Source organism: Lates calcarifer, linkage group LG9 (genome assembly GCF_001640805.2).
Source record: "Lates calcarifer isolate ASB-BC8 linkage group LG9, TLL_Latcal_v3, whole genome shotgun sequence".
Taxonomy (NCBI): Eukaryota; Metazoa; Chordata; class Actinopteri; family Centropomidae; genus Lates; species Lates calcarifer.
In genome coordinates, this window is record NC_066841.1 from 22,639,417 (window position 1) to 22,661,739 (window position 22,323).

General features: G+C 39.7%; 1 protein-coding gene across 2 annotated transcripts in view; it reads left to right on the forward strand.

Annotated features, from left to right (window-relative positions):
* Window positions 1–22,323, forward strand: part of crb2a (crumbs cell polarity complex component 2a) — a 28,273-nt gene that overhangs the window by 3,079 nt on the left and 2,871 nt on the right. The window contains exons 1-10 of one of the 2 annotated variants that reach the window (XM_018699172.2): window positions 442–736; window positions 10,996–11,688; window positions 12,907–13,102; window positions 13,932–14,071; window positions 14,296–14,466; window positions 14,599–14,712; window positions 16,035–16,988; window positions 18,391–18,965; window positions 20,067–20,232; window positions 21,414–22,284. In XM_018699172.2, coding sequence (XP_018554688.1) covers window positions 670–736; window positions 10,996–11,688; window positions 12,907–13,102; window positions 13,932–14,071; window positions 14,296–14,466; window positions 14,599–14,712; window positions 16,035–16,988; window positions 18,391–18,965; window positions 20,067–20,232; window positions 21,414–22,284 — 3,947 coding nt within the window. In that variant the 5' untranslated portion in view covers window positions 442–669. Of the gene's footprint in view, window positions 1–441; window positions 737–10,995; window positions 11,689–12,906; window positions 13,103–13,931; window positions 14,072–14,295; window positions 14,467–14,598; window positions 14,713–16,034; window positions 16,989–18,390; window positions 18,966–20,066; window positions 20,233–21,413; window positions 22,285–22,323 lie in introns of those variants that run through there. The other variant, XM_051072711.1, reaches the window with a different exon arrangement.

A 22,323-nucleotide genomic window follows, 5' to 3' on the forward strand; every position in this document is an offset into this window, starting at 1 on the left:
ATTTTACTATCACTGCAATTGCTTTTACTGCCAGGCTTTGCATTGTGGGCTTCAGTGGTGAGATCGGTAACGCAGATGCCTACCAACCCAAGGTCTCATGTTCAAGCCCCGACCCAGACAAATATCAAAAACCCCTCCTGAGAAAAGCAATGATAACAATAATAGAGGCCATTAAGAATACTTTTTGCTATTTATACAATTTTGCAATTTTACTACCACTACAATTCATTTTAGCACCACACAGCACCCTGTGGTTTTTAGTGGTGCAACTGACAGAGCAGTTGCCTATTGATCATGAGGTTGCTGGTTCAAGTCCAGCAGCAGATGGGTTATAGATTTAAAAAAATAATAATAAAATTTAAAGAGCAATTCACACTACTGGAGAATGAGCATTAGTATTAGCGGGTGTGAATCCAGCTCATGTTTTGCTGTTGTCTCTGCTTTCATGGCTGATTACACTCTGTGAGTCCAGAGCAGGGAGGGCTGTTGTGCTTGAGTCCAGTGCTGCTCTCATTACTAACCAAGCATGGGCAGTGTGTAGCATACCAGCCTCTAAACACAGAGTAACAACAACACTGCAGAGTTTCTCCATCACACAGCAGCATGTCAGTACTTCAGGACTTCTCAGTTCTTTTTTTCTAGTCTAAGTTTAAGATCAGCAATTTTATCATGGAGTTGCGAAAAGTTCATCTGAATCTAAAAACGGTGCTGCTGACGATGATGATGTTCAAATGGGGTGAGTAGAATTAACAGTCCTGTTATTTTCCACTGCGTGTGAGAACAGTTTGAAGTTTTGATTATGGATCATGTCAGGATAACTGTAACTGAATGCTAAAGTACTGGAGGAAATGTCGGCTTGAATGCTTTCTAACAAAAACATATTGGTTCTAGCACTCTATCATAAATGGATAGTCCAGAGGAGCCATGTGGATTCTCATTCGCTTTCTTTAATCCTGCACAGTTAACAGTAGCAGGTCTCAGGAATGTCATCAGTGCTCTCAGAGATGCTGCTCCATCAGCAAGTGGTTTTGGGAGGTGCTTATAGAGTTGGTTTGTGCTCCTACTATATTGAGAGTCAAATAAAGAGCGTCAGGTTTGGGGTTGTTTGTTGTTTTCATCAGTGTCCAGGAGACTGGTTAGTTTCCAGTCCATTTTCACACTGAAAAATCACAGGCATGTGGCTAGCAGATACTTGAATGACTGATGCTGCTGGCTGCCTGTGTATAAATGGAGGTGAAGAAGGAGCTCACAAAATGTCCACAGTTTAGATTTTGTTTTAGATGTTACCTTCCACCAAGTTTGAAATATCAGACATCAAGCTAGCTGATATGACTCCAGACCTAACTGTTCATTTTATTTAGATGATACATTTTATTTAGAAGTTCTCACTAGCTCAATTCATAGAAATTTCTCTTGTTTTAGATTGAGAAATGGCAGAGAAAAATGACAGGGTGCTCTTAGAAAACAGACAAAGTTAAACTACACATGTTCAGGTACTGTGAGTTCATCACTCATACTGATCTCACAGAAAATGTGTGTGTGTCAGTCCACAAACAGATAAGTTTTTCCAGCTTTTTGTGAAATGTAGTGCACATTGTGGATTCAAGCAGAGCAGTTTTCTAAAGAATAAAACCTAACTAGTTTTGTGTGTATATGTGCATGTATGTTTATAAAGTGCTTCTAAATGCTAAAGCTAAATAGGAGGACTTAAATTTTGCGTTATTGCAATGTCAAGTTTGTTTTTCACATGTACAGTATATATAAGTCTTGAATAAGATTTATGATCTGTAAAGGCTCTTGCATCAGTAGGGAATGGGTGAGAATGTTGTCTGACTATAAATCCAGTATCTCTGATACTGCAGATGAGTAATTCAAGTTGTTTGTAGAATTAATATTTCTATCTCAGTGTTAAAGAGTGAGAAAAATGTGGAGTGACTAACAGAATGCTGTCTCATTGCCAAGTCTGTCAAGTTATCAGGCTAGCAAGACTGAGGCTGCAAACATGGCATATGAAGTGATTGATTTTTGTAGCGATATTTGACAGGGAAAACCAGAAATGTTTTTCAAATGAATTTGTCTAGAACAGGAATAGGACAAGGATTCTGCATTCAGTCTGTTCAGAAACACTTTGTGCTTGTCATTTCATTTTCAGAAAATAAAAAATAGATTAGCAGCTAATCTGTCTCAGAGGGAGGTCAGAGACAAAAGACAGTCAGATTATTACAGATTAAGGGATGATATCATTGAGAGTGTGAATGTGTCTGACAAGCATAATGCATGTGTATGTACAACAGAAGACAAAGGTAGTTCTGTGTGTGTCCATGTGATGGCAGAGGTGGTAGTTGAGCTGTGGACATCCAAAGAAGATGAGATATGTATATAAGAGAGAATGTGGCTGTGACTTTATTTTTTATGTGACTTTATAACTGTACTGGGCAGTTGATAATAAGTATGCAGACAGGAAACGAGAGGAGAGAGAGAGGTGTGTATGGCATGTGTCTTACACACGCAGCTAGCAGGACGTGACAGCTGATTCAGGTGAATAAGGCATATGTGCCCCTGGCTGTCACTGTCTGATCTGTTTCTCCTGCGTCATGTCTGATCAGTACAGGTGTCTGAACAGTCAGGATCAACCTTGTGTGTGTTGTGTGGATTACCATGACTGGTGGACAGGTCATAATGTTGCGAGTGACCGTCTGCAGTGTGTGTTTCTAGGTCTGTTCTCCAGTTTAAATCTGGACTTAAGTAAACATTACAGAGAAATAGCTGCAGTCAATAAGGCCAAAGTAAGGAGCTACATGACTGCAGGAGAAATGCTTTGAAAAATCAAGACTCATGTAAATAGTCCACATTTCCAAGTTTCTGTCCAAAACTAACTATTCTTGTGCTCTCAAAAGGTAGGCTCCAGTAGTGGAAGTAGTGCTTGATTTGATTTAGATCTCCCAAGCCAGAAGGATGAATAGATAAAGGTGAATACAGTATACATTTGAAATGCTCTCCTTGTGACACAGGAGATTACTATACAATGATCAGTTTGAAGAAAGTTAGAGATGATTAATGTCTAATTTAGTCTATTGCAATGTGTGTAATATTAAAGGAATAGTCTGTGTGTCAATTACAGAGTTGGAGTGGTGAGCCTGGCTTAGATATATATGTTACTTTAGTTGAGCCTTGTTTTAGAGACTGTATCTGATAACCATAGTATGTTCTGTAGGAGCAATAGAATAAGACAGTCCTTTTATTTATAAGTTACAGCCAACCCAGCACAAGTAATTTTGCATACGGTTTTGTGAGTTTTGTCTTACTCTACTGTTTCTAAATGCTGGGAGTCCTGAAAAGTATGTCATATTTCATGAGTATGGGAAGCTGATGAGATGTGAGGTCAAAGTCACAGAAGAAGAGTGAAAGAGAATATGGTGACACATGCTAGAGGCTGAAGCTTGTAATCTATGCAGGTATCCTGGCACCAGGAGATTAGAGGAGCAAGGGGATTGGCCCAAAGAGGCCCCAGGGATTACAACATGGAAAGGCTCTGGAGGTCAGGGAGGCCATCAAACTTGCTCATCTGACATGGGGGGGGGGGGGGGGGGGGGGGTAGTAGGATGAAGAGTAGAAGTAGAGGGTGGATAAGGAGAGGGTGCTGAAGACTGGGATCAAGAAAGAGGGAAGGGGTGTGCACACTAAGACACAATGTAGTGACAAACAGAGAGACAAAAATGAGAGAATAAAAAGTGACAGACATCTTAATACATACAAAATCAGAAAATATTCAATTATTATCGCAACAAATATTATATATTATTTTCAGGAAATGCCAATGAAAACATAGGCTTTTTAATAGTTCAATGACACAGTGACCACTTCCAGGGAGTGGGTTGTGGTGAGTTTTGTTTGTGGCAAAATTCATAGAAAGATGATGACACAATATGACAGCTTTCCTCGACAATCTATATTATCAAGATGGTTTGCTGATTTGCAGCAGAGCAAATTCAGGTGTCAGTATTTACTAAATCACTAACCCTCAACAAGGGTTTGTGATTGGGGTTCAAATTAAAATTATATTGTCACCTGATCATAGCAATTAAATTAAAATGAACTGATTTTGATCTAAAATTTGTTATAAATTCTGGCGTGGCTATCCAAAGGTTGTTAGCACTGGAACCCTTTCTTTGGAAATACATCTATATCCATACATCTATATCAGTTTCACCTCCATCACAGAGCTGGAATTAATATTTGCCTTTTTAATTAACTTTATCTATTAACTTTTACTATTAATTTATCTAACTCAAACCATAAGCACCTTGTTTTATTTGTGTGACCCTAACCATGCTCTAACTAGTTGTCGGAACCTATTTTATTGCCAGACTTACAGTTTGCTAACTATTTTGATTGATATATTGATTTTTTTTTATTTGCCATAATAACAACATTTTCCTAACTTAAACCATAATTTCCATGTAGAAAGTGAGAATTTGAGAAATGTTGTCATTACACATAAACTAGGGTTTAGAAGAACTATGAGGTTTCAGGTTTCACTAGGTTTGAGAAATGAGAGATCATTGGCATAACAATGTTAAAACAAACAACAACAGGTATGAGTTGAGAGTTAACCCTTTAGGCATTAAGATGAGCTGACAGTGAAACATGGTGATCAGAACTTTCTAAGAGACAGATACTAATAAAATCTAGCACATGAACTTCCAGATAAACACGCTCACATTCTAAACATTAAGTGTTGAATATAGCACTGACACCAAGTAGGGACCTTACAAATACAGAAGTTTTTGCAGACTAGTTGCATATGAATGCAAAGACAAGGATTTTCATTTGAAATCAATTAAATTAAATAAGAGAATGATGTTTGACACAACAGCACTTATCAACTAAGCAAAGGATCACATCCTCTCTCAGTTTGTTTATTCTGGTCTGCCTCTTACATTAAGAAGACTTGAACCTAATCTTGACACCCTTGACAGCCACCTGGGACTCATTTAGTCTACAGGTGGCTAACACTGTCCAGCAGCCCAATGTAATCTGTAAAGCTCAAACACAGTTAGTGTCTACAGTTCAAACTAAGGGTGGATGCACCTCAGCCACAATTGGAAATGACAACAACCTTCTGCTTCAAAAGGTGGGCATCAGGTCACGGTTGTTGGGGCTGCTTTATCTGGCAGTTTTGAGACCAGCTGCCAAAGAGGATATCAAATATATATAAAATGAACTATGAGTCATAGGGGATATATGTCATAGCATAGGACAAATGATGTCCTGGCCTGTGGTAATGCTGTGGTATTTCTGACACTTGCATCTGCATGTTTTATTTAAACTGCAATCATTCTTTCATTTGCTGCTTTTGCAGCTAATCCAATCATTAAGAATCCAATCAGCTCTTATCATGACAATGAATCCTTATCTTCGCTGCAGTATGGAGACCGTCGATTAGGTTACTGTATACAAGGAGAACAGGATATTACAGACTATGCTGATGATTGAGGCACTCATCCATTTGTGCAATATAGTGGCAACACTGCTTTTAACTTGTCTCATTATAAAAGTGTTTTCACAAGATAGAGTTTTCTCATTATATTGAGATTATTTATCATTCTATTGAGAATGTTTTCTCATATAATTTTCCTGTTGTAACAAGAATGTATTTTCTAAGTTTCTATGTGACTAAATTAAAGATTGAATTAATATTTTAAACCCCAGTCAGTATTATAGGTGACCCCAGTATTTTTTACAAAAGGTTATTTGTAGCTGGGTTTGAGCCTAGATAAATCTGTATTATTTAGGATACTTTTACAGTTGTTTACATTACATTGTAAATATACTGTAAAGAATTACAAAGTAAATATACATTTTTTACAATTTCAATTTACGAGAATATAGCAAAATTGAAATAATGGTTATTCCAGTTCTTCCAATGAGAGCAACAAAACTTTGGACAAAATTAGAAAATGGACAGCTCTGGTCCTTAATTATGATTGGCTGGGGTTCATTTGAAGCTGTGGCAAAATAAACACACACCTGAGACCACATTACATCAGTATTACTGCACCAAACAAATTGTTTTAAAATGTCATTCAGTTGTGAATTATTTAGATTTATAGCATGAATGAGTGTTGGAAAGTAATAGACAGGATAGAGGAGCGACCACTGCATGTGAAGCACCGCTGTACGAAAATGACGTCAGGGGCATAAATGTGAATCATCCCTGCCAGTTTAACGTGAGATGATGCTGAAGCAATATCCTTGCTTCTGGCCTCACTCAATTAAAATGCACCTATCCACAGTCAATCACCTCTGTACCAGTAATGAAGAGTGCTAACACTACTTCAACAACTGCACAATTGATAGCACTATTCAAATAAATGTTTATAACCATCCCAGTCTTTAAGCATGCTTTCCACTGAATCTTTCTTGGCAAAACATAGAAGCTAAATGTTGCTGAAGAGCTACTACTTGGTGAAATAATGATTATTTGTTATCAATAAATTATTGCATTTTTTTGTTGTTCTGTGTTTATTTTATGAAATCTTGCCAGCTACATGTAGTAACAATTTTACCAAAGAGTGTCTAAATATTTCACACTATTCTCATATGTACTAAGAAAAAATCCATCACAAACAAAGGAGATTAACTAAATCATGTACTTAATCATTACATAACTCACACTAGGTTTATTTTAATCTGGGGGTGGCTACACATTTCCTTACTTTCAAGAATCAAGTCAAGTTGACAATATCACATGATGTCCATTGGATAGATTATGGAACAATGGAGAGCAGCCTTAACTGCTGCAAACTTTACTATTGAAACAGTTCTCATGAAATAAGGAGCTTTGATTTCATGTTTAGAATTTGTTGATTACAATGTGTTAATATGGCTACTATTGTGATTGTGATAGCTGTTTGCTTTTCAATGGGAATAATGATAATATAACTTGATAATATCATTTTATAATATAATTAATATGGTGCCTTTCAAAACACTGTTACAAAGTGCTTTACAGTAAAAGCCAAGGATCAAAGCAATATAATATAATATAAAATATATATATATAATATATAAAACAAGATCAAATCATTCAAATAATTACAACAAATGGTGAAAGGAATGATCTGATCTTGGTTAAATATCTCAGTTGGGCAAAGCAGGATTGTTCCACTTTAGTTACCTGACTATGAAAGAACAACCCAGAGCTGAAAATAACTCTTTTATTGGCCTCTTTTTCAGCATTCTCTGGTCTAGACTAGACGAGTGATTGTTAATGCTGCTAGTGCTGAGGCTGCTGATGCTGTCACCAAGCTTTATCGGGACATGCATACTGTTGGGTAGGATTCATATAACAATGAAAATAAACAATATGTCTACATGACTTGCTGAGGGCTACCAGGTATATTAAATGAAAAGGGACAGAGAATAAATAGATCTCTGTGAGACTCAGCAGAGGAGCAGAGCATGAGGAAGCACCTCCAGGCTGGTGGAGGTGGTTCTGACTTGATGTTGTGTTGAGCTGCAATTGATTTTACTTGGTCTTAGACTTCATGGTCCATACAATATGTCTTTTCACAGATTCTGAATTCCTCTGCCTGTAATGATAGGAGGCCACAGTGGTATTATACAGTTGAATGGCCCTCTGAAAGACCTCTGATTTTATCTGTCTCTTGTAATTGGAAAAAGACCAATGATAACCAGCATTTGCAGAAAATTATAAAAGTGACAGTCTCTCTCACTACTGATCTCATTAAATATTCTGTCTCTCACTGTCCCCCTTCCTGCCCTCCATAACTCCCTTCACTGTTAATATCTTCCCCTTCAGTGAGAATTTGGAAACAGGACACTGATCAAAGTGTTGGGGGTTGGGAGGCCGGGAGTGCTGGGTGGGGGTATTTTGCACAGGGAGTTGAGACTGGCCTAATAAAAGGAATGCAGACTGATTCCACAGAGACCTCATGGTATTGGCTGGTAAGGGGAGGCAGTGTATTATGAATCATCACTAAACTACCCCACCCCCCTTTAAAGTGTTCTCATCCACTTTGTCAACTGACATACAGAATGGCCTCGTGGGCAAAGAGAGTGGCTATTCATGGAGGATTATGCACAGTACAGTCATTATTTGCACTGGCTACAAGCTAATTGAAACAAAAAATGCAGTCATAGCTAATTAAAGGAACAGCTTGATGAGTTGGCCCAGTGTTCATTAACGGTGAAACTTGTACCTGCGTCTTTATGAAACAAGGGTAGAAATCCCACTACAGGCCAAGGACAGATTACGAGACTGTGGGCCCTTAAACAGACCCCCAGTCCTACCTACCAACTAGCATCCCCCCTGAATCCTTTGCAATTGTCTTTCATACTTTTCCACTATATTTTGCACGTTAACTTTCACAGTTGGGTTGGGTGCATTCACACCACAGGGAGATTCTTTGACACACGGACTGGAGGAACCAGGGATCAAACCACTGACCATCCTTTTAGTGGGCAACCTGCTCTACCTCCTGAGCCACAGCTGCATACTAACACTGGCTTAGTAATCAAACACAAAACAACTCAGAATTATATTAATACAATATATAATTAAAGAAGTACACGAACTGATGAATTAATAAGTGATTACGAGATGAAATAGAAATTACATAAATGTCAAATCAACAATATAAATATCTTGATGGGAGACTTTACACAAAATCAAATTTAATTAAAGAGCAATATTAATATATTTGAATTCATATTTATATATTTAATTTCTTATTAATATATTTCATCATCTATTTATGGGAGCAGTACAGGAAAAATTGAGGGGGTGGGGTGGGGATGGGGACGGACAGTTGCTGACAGACCAGCATCACCATTAACAGAGTAACACAGTTCTTTTCATGTTTGAACATATTCATATTGATTAACCTTATGTTGAGCTATAATCCTCTCTTATCTAATCACAGATTAGAAGACAATACTACACTGCTCCCAGCAATGGTAGACAGTGATCAGCCTCCTACGAGCATATTGGATTATCAGATATGTGAACAAGGAGCAAGTGTGATTCTGATTTCAGACCAACAGAGAGAACTGATGGTTTTCAGTGGTGACTGTGTCACTATTTGCTCACTCCTGAAGTAATTATCACAAAGTTCACCATTCACCATTCACCTCTCTAATATATTTCCTATCTTGTAAATTTAAAAACAAAGACCTGAAAGCCCTTATTAATCTTTTCTGCATATTACTATGTATATCACAAGCCCTGACGTGAAGGAGGGTTTAGCTTATATGTAAGGATTTAACACTTCTGCCAGGACTCTACCACACAATCTGTCTTTTCAAATGAAGTGAGAGCAGATTAGACAAAATGTCAGAATGAATAAGTGTAACAGGTTTTAAAGGAGGTGACCCATTTCAGTCACACCTGGTCATTTCAGTTCATCCACTTGTTTTGTTGCTGCATAAATGGAGACAGATTGTCATTTAAATATATTTAATGAGCAGGCACCCTCAGCGTCATGTGACTGACCTGACACAAACCAGAGTCTCATTGTGTGTGCAGTGTATGGTCTTAGAACAGTCAAAGCCATCTGTAGTTGCTATTGAGAAAGGAACAATAAATTATTGACATTGCCAAATTGTTCTTTGATATTATCAAACAATACTGTAAAGATGATGATAATGTAACAATAGAAAAATCTCACAATACGATAATACCTCGATAACAACTCCACAATATATTTATTATGATATTTTTGAAAAAAGCAAATAAAGACTTTATTTTAGTTTATTGAAATGAACAAGGCATCCATTTCACAGTGCAAAACAGATTCAGCTGGTTGATAAAGTGCAAAGAGCAGTCAGTAGTATTCCCCGATGTGTCTGACAGTGTCTGCATATTGTTTTTTGTTTATCAGTCTCCTTCGCTCTCTCTCATTTGGTGACATGGGGAAACTGAAATGCTTCCACATGTCAGATCTAAAACATGCTGGAGCATCCTCAGTTTCAAAGGCTTCGTCTCTCTCTCCCCTGCTCTGTTCTCCCTCACCTCCAACACCAGCGTCTGCCTGCTTCACTGTAGATTTGAAGAGGGAGTGAGCAGAGCGCAAAGGATGATGGTCTGTGTAGTATCTCATTTCTCTTCGCTCTGCTCCACCACGGCTGTAACTAAGCTACAGTTTTGCCTGGAAGACCTATTGTTTGTTACTGTCCAGGTCCACAACGGTATTGAGACACTATCTATTATCTTGATATCGTGAAATTGACGATACCATTATATCTCTAAACAATACTGAAAGAAAAGTCTTTTGAGTTAGGTAGTCTCTAATTGGACAGTTTACCACTGACCTTTGTACCATTTAAGGTAGACAAGATATAGATTTTCACTCACCAAGGGATGAACATGGTCAGCAATGATACTCAAACTCATTCAAACCATGATTGACTGGTAGTAAGGGCCCAAAATAAGTCAATAAACATTCCCAACACCAGTACATCACCACCAACCTGGACTGCTGACAGAAGGCATGGGACCCCATTAAGTGACCTCAGGTTCATGCCGTTGACACCAAATTGTGAGCCTATCATCTGCTGCCTCAGCAGATATGTAGATCAATCAGACCAGGCTACATTTGTCTAGTCTTCAATTGTCCAGCCTGTGTCCACTGCAGCCTCAGATTTCTGTTCCTGGCTGACAAGAGTGGAACTTGACGTGGTCTGATGCTGTTGTAGTCCATCTGCCTCAAGATTTGATGTGTTGTTTATTCTGAGGTGCTTTTCTGTTCACCACACTTGTAAAGAGTGGTTATCTGAGTTACCATAGCCTTTATGTCAGTTCACTGAATTATAAATAATATAATTATTTATTATTGTAAGTATTCTGTGACCCATCAATTTTTTCTTGGGACCCTGGGAGGTGTCTCAAGCCCAAGGGTGTAAACTACATCTCTCTAGCAGATGTTCTCACATGGATTAACTGACCTCGGCAACATTCTCTTTCTGTTTCAGGAATCTTCTGCACCGCCACATCAGATAGATGTTTGTCTGCACCCTGCCAGAATGGAGCTACCTGTGTGGACACCATGGATGATTACGCCTGTATCTGTCCCAGAGAAGGGGTTCGATACATGGGCAAACACTGTGATGAACTCTATGATGCGTGTTCCTTTGCAGCATGTGAAGACTGTACCAGCACCCTTGGCACTACAGAATACCACTGCATCTGCCCAGACGGTCTAACAGGTGATAATTGCACAGAGGAGGTGGATGAGTGCCAGAGCAACCCCTGCTCCAAACCCCGCTCTATGTGTGTAGACCAGCTAAACGGATACTTCTGCAGATGTCCTGCTGGGTTTGGAGGGCGGGACTGCAGGACACATGTGACTGACTGCATCGATGAACCCTGCAGGAACAATGGGACTTGTATATTACGACCAGAGGGCTTTGAATGCCACTGTGCACCAGGGTTTGAGGGGAAGACTTGTGAGGAAGATGTGAATGAGTGTTCATCAGAGCCCTGTCAGAATGGAGCCATCTGTATAGATGGAGTGGCAGAGTTCCACTGCTTCTGTGTGCCTGGTTTTCAGGGCTACAACTGTGAAATTGACATCAACGAGTGTGCTTCCCGACCGTGTGAAAACAATGGCACCTGTATCAATGAGAAAGACCACTACGAGTGTGAGTGCCTGGCAGGCTTTGCAGGTATATCTCATATATCACACACACACACACACACACACACACACACACACACACACACACACACACACACTCACACTCACATTTGCCTAGCAGGTGTTACCAATTTTATCACTCCATTGTTATTTTTTGTCTTAATTCTATAGTCCTGCTCCAGGTCTTGGAACTATAGTTCCCATAGTTTGGGGCTTCTAAGCAATGTTAACAGGAAGTATTGTGTTCCTTTGGAGTCAGTAGGTTGGGATATAACTTTTGGCACATTGGTTCTTGATCATATACTAAATTAGCTATTAGAATTTCCTGTATGCAGTGTACCCAGATATGTACTGACAACTATCACTGGATTACTTTGATATGGAAGTAAACTCAAAAACCTATAATGATATTCTACCCACACTAAACTTATACATATGTGTATTATGTCTGTGTTTAGATTCAAGTAATGTTTCCAAAAAAAAAAAATATGATTTTTGATTTTCTTTGTGTGTGTGTGTGTGTGTGTGTGAGTGTGAGTGTATGTGTTTTTCCCTGCTCTAAAACTTGTTCTATAGATTTCCAAAACAAACACATACATTACCATGATTAAAAAATCAGCCCCCCGTATATGTGTTTGCTTTATTTTCAAATCCATGAATGAAGATGTTTATGTCATCATTAATTATCTCGAAGAAGGAGCATTGGACTGCTCAAGGACTCTCTGCTTTTTGACTTGATTTATTTGTTCCTCTGTTGGTTTTTCTACTTCTTGTTCTTCAGCATCATCAAAGTTTTGTTTGTTCCTGATAAATGGGGCACAAGGAGTATTTTAAGGGCAACATGTTTTTAGTCAGGCATCTTATCTGCAGCTCAGATAAATTCTCCACGTAGAGTGAGAGAAAACACTCCCATCTTGCTTTTCTTACACTGCTGTGGTTGTCTGTGAGCCTGCTTTGTGTCAGAGGAGCTTCGTGTTATCTGTGAGTGGGCAGGTTAGATCAGCACCGCTGCATTCCCCTGTCATTCTCTCAGTTTGTTTGGAGAATGTAAAGACAGGCTTTTATCGTCACATATCTGGAGACCAGAATAGACACACTTGACATTTGGGCAGTACAATGTGGTTGGTGTGTTGATTTACAAAATGTGACTCTTTTGACTGTAAACAATAGCCACAACAGATATGACAACTCATCATTCTCTCCCAGTGCTTTCTCTTCACTTGTTGGCTTTCTCCTCCTCCATCAGGAGTCAACTGTGAAACTGAAATAGACGAGTGTGAGTCCAGCCCCTGCCACAATGGAGCTACCTGCCACGACCTGATCGGCATGTACTCATGTGAATGTCTGCCCGGGTTTGATGGCATCGACTGTGAGGTTGATGTTGATGAGTGTGCCAGTGAGCCCTGTCAGAATGCAGCTGTCTGTCATGACATGGTGAACAGGTAGGTCAGTCCTCAAGCTATAGAGGGCACAACAGTGAACACTGTGACTGTGAAAATGGTGAAGAGAGATATTAGATAGATATGGATTTAAAGTGATGGATTCTCTTTGGGGACAGTAAAGGTTTTCGTATACACCTGGATATCCTGTGCAGATGGGGCTCGCTGTGTCTTACTCAACAGATTGGCTACTTTATCATTTATTTTCATTACCTCAATGAGTCAAACATCTGTGTCTCTGAATACGGAGCAGTCTTTGGTAAACACAGAAGGTGTTTTAACAACACCTCAAAGAACTTACACATTTACTTTTTATGAAACTAGGGAAAGTTTTGAAAATATCAAGGAATAAAAAGTAACCTCAATAGTGACGATATTACTCATATTGAAACATTAAAATTTTTGTTCTCTTCACTTCCTGCCATCATCTTAGTTTGGATTGGTAAATAGAACATCATTTTTTTCATGGAAGAGACACAATGTGTCTTCATCCAGATGGCTAGAACAGTACCAAAACCTGATTGAAACAATGCTGGAAAAAACATAAACCAAAGAAAGAGCCATTGCTCCTGCCCCCTCTTTATACACAAGGACTTTACCAAACCAGCTTGTTTCCTAACATGTGGAGAATATGATTTACTGGCTGGGTTATCTCTATAACACCACAATGCTTCATGTATAATGGTATGTTGTGACACATTTTACCTTCCTCAAAAATTGCAGCTTCTTTAATTTGGAAATTGCACTTAGCCACATTATAATTTCAATAATTGTACTTTCTCTTAGTTTTATCATAGTGCTAACTTTCTGACTAAAAAACTGTCTGTTCCAGCTATGAATGTGACTGCAGTGATACAGGATTCCAGGGTGACCACTGTGAGGTTGACATCCCTGAGTGTGCTTCTGATCCCTGTCAGCATGGTGCCACATGTCTAGAGGGAGTCAAAGAGTACACCTGCCTCTGCTGGCCAGGTACTGAAACTCCATGCTGCACACCAAACATTTCTGTTCCAACACAAGGACAGAGATGTGAACTGAGCTGACTGGGCCACTGTGTCTCTGAGCCAAGTGTCCCAACTAGGAAAACAGCCCTCCTCACAATTTGTGACTGATCAAAGAAACATGAAACATTTCATATGTGTTAATGTGTTCATTGTGAGGAAAACAAATAAAGCTCCATGTGTTTTGTTCCCTAGGTTTTGAAGGACCAAATTGTGAGACTGATATAGATGAGTGTGCTGAGCAGCCCTGTGAGAATGGTGGGGAGTGTTTTGAGCGTTCAGATCCGTCTCACTGGGAGCTGGATTGGGAGCTCAGCTTTGCAGATGCTGCTGGATATATTTGCCAGTGTAAGCCTGGTTTTGCAGGTCAGTAAAACAAACAAACAAACAAACAAACAAACAACAACAACAACAACAACAAAGAACAACCAGCAAATATCTCACTTCACATAATTTTTAAATCTTCTGACAACTGTTTGATTTTTTTTCACACTATAGGAGAGAACTGCTCTGTCAACATTGATGAGTGTGAGTCTGAACCCTGCCAGAATGGGGGCACTTGTGAGGATAAGATCAGTGGTTACACCTGTACATGCTCTTTTGGATTTCTCGGTGAGTGTTTTATAATAAACTGACAGAATAATCTGTTTCATGTTAATATAGCAATACTGTATGTATGAAATGTAGCCTTTGTGTCAGTGGCAGCACTTGTTTTTTCAACATAAGGGAACTTCACTGTTGTCCTACCTGAATTAACCCACCTCATAATACCGTCAGTATGATGTCACAGCTATTAAAACCATCAACAACATATAGAATAATAGAATAGAATGCCTTTATTGTCATTACATTGAGAACAATACAACAGAATTTCACTCACATGCACATCTCACACATACATAATAAAAGTGTAAATAATAATAATAAAAAATAATAATAAAATAAAAACTACAGTTAAAGTGCATGATGATATTAAAAGTGCATTTCAGTGGTTGCATACATGAGTCCAAAGGCTAGTAAGATGGTGGAGGTGGGGGCAGTGGGATAGGGGACTAAAAGTTAAGTTCTTGGACAGCTGAGGGGTAAAAGCCGTTCCTTAGTCTTGTGGTGCAGCACTTCAGGGCCCTGTAGCGCTTTCCAGAGTATAAGAGATCTTTGCTTCACAGACAGACATGTCATGTAGCCAGAATAAATGCCATTAATGAAGCAATGCTATAAAAACCCACTTAACACAATTCAATAGGTGTCTAAACACTGCAGCCACAGCTGCTCCACATACATCCTCTCCAGCAGAAGCAGCAAGTGATAGAAAAATCTATACTTGTGCCTTTCCAATGGGACAAACCAGCTTGTGCTGGTAGCTATAGATGTGGTTTGCTAGCTGTAACCAGTTCACTCTCTGACCATCCAATCAAATGACATGAAAATGCCATCATAATGGTAGGCCTGCCCCTGAACGCCAACTCGAAATCTGATTGGTGAAAGAATGAGAGGCAACAGTTTCATCATCATTTATTTTAAATTACAGGTGCCTGCAGTTGATTCTGAAGGCCTCAAGGCAGATTTCTGTTAACTTGGCAACACAGGGCTGAAACCTGATTGGATAAAAGCTCTAACATAAACAGACTGTACACAACCAAGAGGGAAGCTATGAGATGAAGAGGAAAGACTATTGGAAACGATTTGAAACATATAGTATTGATCTGAAAAAACATATATAAAAATATACACATACACAAATATACACATCAATCTGCGGATGAATGAATGGAAATGAAAATGCACAGCTGTTTTATGATATGTAGAAAAATATGTATAGAAACAAACCAAAAAAACATTGACAAAAAATCCTCTTCTTTCTCGTACAGTACATCTCTGCTGTCACTAATGTTCAGACACCATCATATCCATCTACCACTGTTATCTCCTTCCAGGTGAGCTGTGCGAAGTGAACATTGATGAATGTGAGAGCCAGCCCTGTCAGAATGGTGGCTGGTGTGAAGACGGCAAGGCATCCTACACCTGCCACTGTCCTGACGCAGAGCCAGGTGAACTTCCATGGGGAGGAGATCACTGCGATGTGAAACTCTACGGCTGTGTGGACCATGAATGCCAGAATGGAGCCACCTGCCATCCGAGACTAGAGAGTGGAGAACACAGCCACACATGCTTGTGCCCTCATGGCTTCTATGATGAGCAGTGCTCCACGAGAACAACATTCTCCTTCTCCAGTCCTGGATTCATTTACATCCAGGTTGTTCTAGAAGAAAGGACTCGGAGAGAGGTCGAGCACCATGTTCATCAAGGTTTTGGGGTACAGCTCCGCTTCCGGACCACTATACCCAATATGTTGCTTGTCTACAGAGGGGATGTGGACAACCACCTCCTCCTGGAGATTGTGAATGGTGGTCTTCATGCAAAAGCGTTTTCTGAGGACTCTGAACTGGATGTAACATTTCCTGGATGGGTTAGTGATGGGGACTGGCGGGATGCTCATGTGTTTGTAGATAATGAAGGTCTAGTTTTGATTCTGAAAGGCCCTGGCTGTGACAGGGATGGGTGCAGAGTTATGGATGGTGGTACAGATGAATCACCTTTCCAGCCCTCTGAGGCCTTCACTCACATTTATATCGGTGGAGCACGAGAGGAGCTTCTGGAGTACTCTGTAAGTGGTGCAGGCTTCATTGGATGTATGGAGGACCTGATGATAGACTCTAAGCCTATCCTACCCCAAATGTTTCCAGAGGACCAAGGTCATGAGCTGGGATGTAGTAAGACTGAATGGTGTAAGCCTGACCCCTGCAATGGACATGGACGTTGTGTGGATCTGTGGACCAGCTACCAGTGTGACTGCTACCGTCCCTTCCACAGTGAGAGCTGCTCTAAAGGTAAGCGCTGTTACAACCAGCAAAATATTTAAAAATCAAAAGTAGAAATACCAACACATTCCAAATAACTTAAATACAAGTTACTTAAATAAAAGTATGAAAATATTATCAGAAAATTTTACTTAACATATCAGAGGCAAAAGTATTCATTATGCAGAGTGGACCTGGTCAGTGTTATACTTTTATATATTACTGATTTGTCACTACTGATACATTTGAATATAAGATGCATTTTAATGATGCAGTAGGTCAAGGCAACTTAGTTATTGTATTGTTGGGTAGTTTAATATTGCATAAAATTTTGATGTGATTATGTAGTAATTGTGCACAGATTTTTTTGAATGTAAAATTTTAAAGCCCATGTTGGTTTCGTTGTACTTGTTACATTAGGATAACTTTTACAACTTAACAGTACCAGCAGCATTGACAGTGGGACTGGTACTGTTTTCACATCATGAGTCTGTGTGTGTGTGTGTGTGTGTGTGTGTGTGTGTGTGTGTGTGTGTGTGTTGTCATGGCAAAATGTGGTCCTGGAGAAACGTATTGTGGTGGGGACTACCACAAAGGCAGTTTTGAGTAGTCTGGCAGGTGTTTATAATAATAACCATTTAATAGTGTAGTAATAACCACTGAGTGCATCAGTCAATTGGTCAGTCAATCAATCAATTCTTATTTATTGATTGATTTGATTGATTTGATTTTTGTTCAGTCTTGTTGTCTTCAGTAAGGACTGGACCCCTGAGTACTTTGGTTATGTATCATTGTCTGAGTCATCTGGAAAATGGATGTTTATGATTGATGATATGTGTCAAACACCTGGGCTGTTGTTTTTAAATGTGTCTATGCATGAGAACTCATTCACTGCGAACCAAATCTACCTATGGATACCAAAAAAGTAACCTGAACCTGAATCTGAACATAACATGGAAATACTTAAGCAAAGTACCTCCAAACTGTACTTGAGTAAATTTACATTCCTCTGTCACACGAATTTATTGGTTATTTTCCTAGCTGTTCTACTTTGACAGCTGGTTTGTATTTCCATGACTTGAAAATGTATCTATGGTAAAAGAAAGTACAACACACCATAAGTGATGACATTCCCTTCTTCAGGACCCATAAAGAGATATCATTAGCTGCAGCACTAACAGTGAAAAATGTCCACTGCTTCAAGAATAATTAAATCCACATTACATAAGCAATGAAACATACTTACTTGAAATTTGATGACCACAGACAGTAAAAGTCGTGATTTCCATAGGTTCAGTAGCTTGAAAGAACATTTGCTATTGTGTGAACTTTTTCATTGCAATGGCATTACTAGTACCTAAGTCCTATTACTAAGTGTTCTGAACTCTAGTTTTTTCATGTGCTTAATCCAAACCTCCAATTCTCCCCACAGAATTCCCATCATGGACATTCAGCCATGAGCATACAATGAGTTTCAGTGCCTATGATGTGGGTAAGAGCCATGGGAGCAACTTCAACGTGTCCTTCTTCTTGAGGTCATTAAAGCCAGATGGGCTGCTGTTCCAGCTGAGGAGACCCACAGATGAAGAGGAAGGACAGGTCTACTTCTCAGTCTATCTGGGGATGGGGAGGATTTTGGTCAGCTCTCTGCCTAACAGTTCCCCACTGACAGCACCAATATTTGTGACCACTGGTGAGAAACAGTTTCTGCAGGTGGAAGTCCAACACAGACAGGTGATCTTTGAGCATGCAGGCCTTCGCTACGGAATTGGAGAGATCCCTGAAGTGAATATTAATGCTGGAGATCAGGCCTATGTAGGAGGACTCCCAGAAGTCTGGGACTCTGATGTGTGGGGGGGGCATTACAAAGGTTGTCTGCAGGACCTTCGTTTAGACTCAGTGCATCTAGACGTGGATGCCTGGAACAACTCAGAAGAGGAGGAGGTGTATTTACCAAGTGATGCTGAAAATGTAAAGAAGGGCTGTGTCAGTGATGATACATGCAAGGTAGGAAATAGTTCCCTAATCTGCTTTGTTCCCTACAGTTGTGTGTTCCATTTAAAGGGCTGCCCCCTTCAAACGTCATTCTGCATTCATACCGCACCACCATAGTTACATACAACCAGTCTCCTTGTTGCATTTCTGACAGATGATAATTTCCTCCGTCGGGGAAAATAGGGTGAGGGGAGGGGGGGAGCAGTGGCAGCAAATAGTGATGACATGGGTCAAGGATGTCATATGGTAGGATAGGATTAGCCTTTATTTTCTCCCTCAGGAGAAATTTGTCTTCGGTATTCAAGAGAAACACAGGCATACTCTGTCAGTTCTAACCAGCGGAGCTGAGAACTGTCAGGATGCACATAACTGAGCACTTGATGCCAATAACCAAATGTAAGTGTGATTTCAGTGACTATTACAAGACTATTCTAAATATAATACAATAAAATTATACTTTATGTTTCCATTTATCTGGTGGCTAACAATGAGTGTAACTGTCTTGGAACACGGCACCAAAGTCATAATTATGTGAAGATCTCCCTGTCTACTAACATGGTATGAATGCAGCAATAGTGCCAACAAAAAGTGTGTCCTGTGAGGGACTAAAACCAAGGATGCTAAATTCATCATGTCAAAAACAATAGTCTCAATGGCCATCTGATGGGTGAATGGTTAGGGCACGTACCACATGGGCGTGAGTGCTGTGAGAGCTGGTGCCTGGTTTGACTCCTGGTTGACTTCTGCTGCATGTCATTCTCCTGCTCTCTTTCCCTCATTTTCTGCCTGTTTCTACCATCTCTTATTAATCCTTGTTCCTTGTCTAACAGTGACCAAAACTAAACTTAATGGATAGGCTGTATCATGTATCATTTTTGCTAAACTTTTTAGCATTCCTTGGAGCCTTTCCAATGGTATAAACAAGAACCTAAAATGTAGTTAGTTTTGAAATATAGGCAGAACAAGATAGCCCCAAAATAGAATACAGAACTGACACTTGACTGTTTTGGAACGCCTATCAATGTAACTTGATAGCTAACACTAACAAGCTTTGCAGTTTTATTTGCTGTCTGAGTTACTTTAGATATAAAACCTCAGTGTTTCCCTCTGCAGGTGAAGCCTTGTCAAAATGGAGGAGAATGCACCATCACATTCAATGATTTTACATGTTCCTGTCTGGAGGAATACACTGGAAAGACCTGTGAAAGACGTGTGTGGTGTATTAGTGATCCTTGCGTCAATGGTGGCCATTGTGTGGACCTCCCTGATGGATATGAATGTAAGAACATCTGCATAACGTCATGTTATATCATTTCTTTGGGCAATAGCAGACCTTTATGTGTATACATTGTCTTCCGAAAGTATTCAGACCCCTTTAATTTTTGCAAACTTTATTTAAAATGCTCATCACTTTATTTATTTATTTATGTGACAATAAATACATAAATACATATGGAAATAAATAAATGTGGAAATAGAGCAATATGAGAAAAGTAAATAAATAGGGCTAAAAACTACTATATAGTAGTCTTAAGTTAACACTGGGAAACCACTTGAGTGACTTAAATCAAATGAATGCAGACATACATACAAATTAAAATTGTGGCCAAATTTGAGTCAGCTATGTGAAATTATCCAGTCATCTATTTACAGTCACTTCTTCCTTGTTCAGTAGGCTATACTGCACTTAGCGGTGATGTTGAGAACTGGGCTGTGGTTACCTCTCAGTGAAGATCACACTATCACTACTACTCACTGTCACTTGGGGAAAATTTATTTCTGTCACCTACTTGGAAAATACAGCATACCAACATGAAATTATCTCCCAAATGTTTTTAAATGTAAATTTTGCATAAATGAACAAATAAATAAATAAACCATATAAAAGATTTTACCTTTGCAATTAAGTTGAAATATTCCTCATCACAGATACACCAATTACATGCAGCCAAGGGGACATATCGTAGGGGAGCAAAATTAAAGTTTAAGCTTTCAGTGCTTTAGTGGAATGCATGTGAACCTTCTCCTAAGCAGATTAAGACTCCTCTGGAGCTCTCTTAAATATCAGCAAAGGTAGGAGTCATTTCTTAAGTTAGGAAAGTTGATAACATGGCAATGACTAGAACAGGTATTTTCTCCATGTAAGGGAGTCTACATTGGTGAGAATTCTTGCTAAGTATAGGAACAATCAACCATGTAGTTTAGGTAGCAACCCCTACCCTCACGTTAGCTTACACTAAATGACATTCACTGATTTCCAGCCATTGAGATGTACAGGTTAGGTAAAATATTAGTACCATATATTGGCAGATACCCTGAGTTGAGGTGTTGGTATTGGGGGGAGAAAAAGTTGGTGCTCTGAAACAGACAAATGCAAATCCACTTTGTCAGGATGTCCCTTTAATATAGAAATCAAAGCATATAAATAATGATACAAATATTTCTCATGTTGACCCGCAGGTGTGTACAATGCTACATTTGACAACAACCCTGTGCGATACAGTGCTGGAGGCTCCCTGGCTGAACCTGTCTCCGATATATACATGGAGCTGCGGACTCGATCAGAGAACGCTGTGCTCCTGAGGGCCTCCTGGGGCTCTGACCTTCTGATGGTAGGTCTGCTGGACTCTTCAGTACAGGTAGAGATCCACATTGGCAACAGTGTTGAGACACTGACTTTTACAGGAGTTCGACGAGTGGCTGATGGAAGCTGGCATCGTGTGAACATCTCAATGGCTGAAAAGAAGCATAAAGCTTCTCCCTGGGTCATAACTGTGGATGGAATTTCAGACACCAGCAGCATACCAGAGCGCACAGGAAGCCTGCATTTTCTCAATGAAAAGGGGGCCATATTGGCCATTGCAGAGAGCTTCACTGGCTGCCTGGGTGCAGTGAGAGTTGGTGGAGTCTACCTTCCTTTTATGGATAACCACAAAGCCCCACAGCCATCTCAGTTCCATTTTGTTGGAAAACCAAAGATTCACTTTGGTTGTACTAGTGCCCCTGTTTGTGATTCAGATCCTTGTCTAAATGGAGCCACATGTGAGGACCTCTTTAATAAATTTAGCTGTGCGTGTGACCCTGGCTGGGAGGGAGAGCAGTGTGAGACAGATACAGATGACTGTGCATCTCAGCCCTGTGTCCATGGAAGCTGTAAGGACTACTTAGCTGGTTTTGAGTGTATTTGCCACCCAGGATATGCTGGCACACTCTGTGATGAGGATCTCGATGAATGTGAACATCATGCCTGTGAACATGGGGGCACCTGTCAGGATGGACCCAACATGTACACCTGTGTCTGCCCCAAGGACTACAGTGGCCCTCTCTGCCAGTGAGCACTCACTCATCCATCTGTTTATTGGTTTGAACA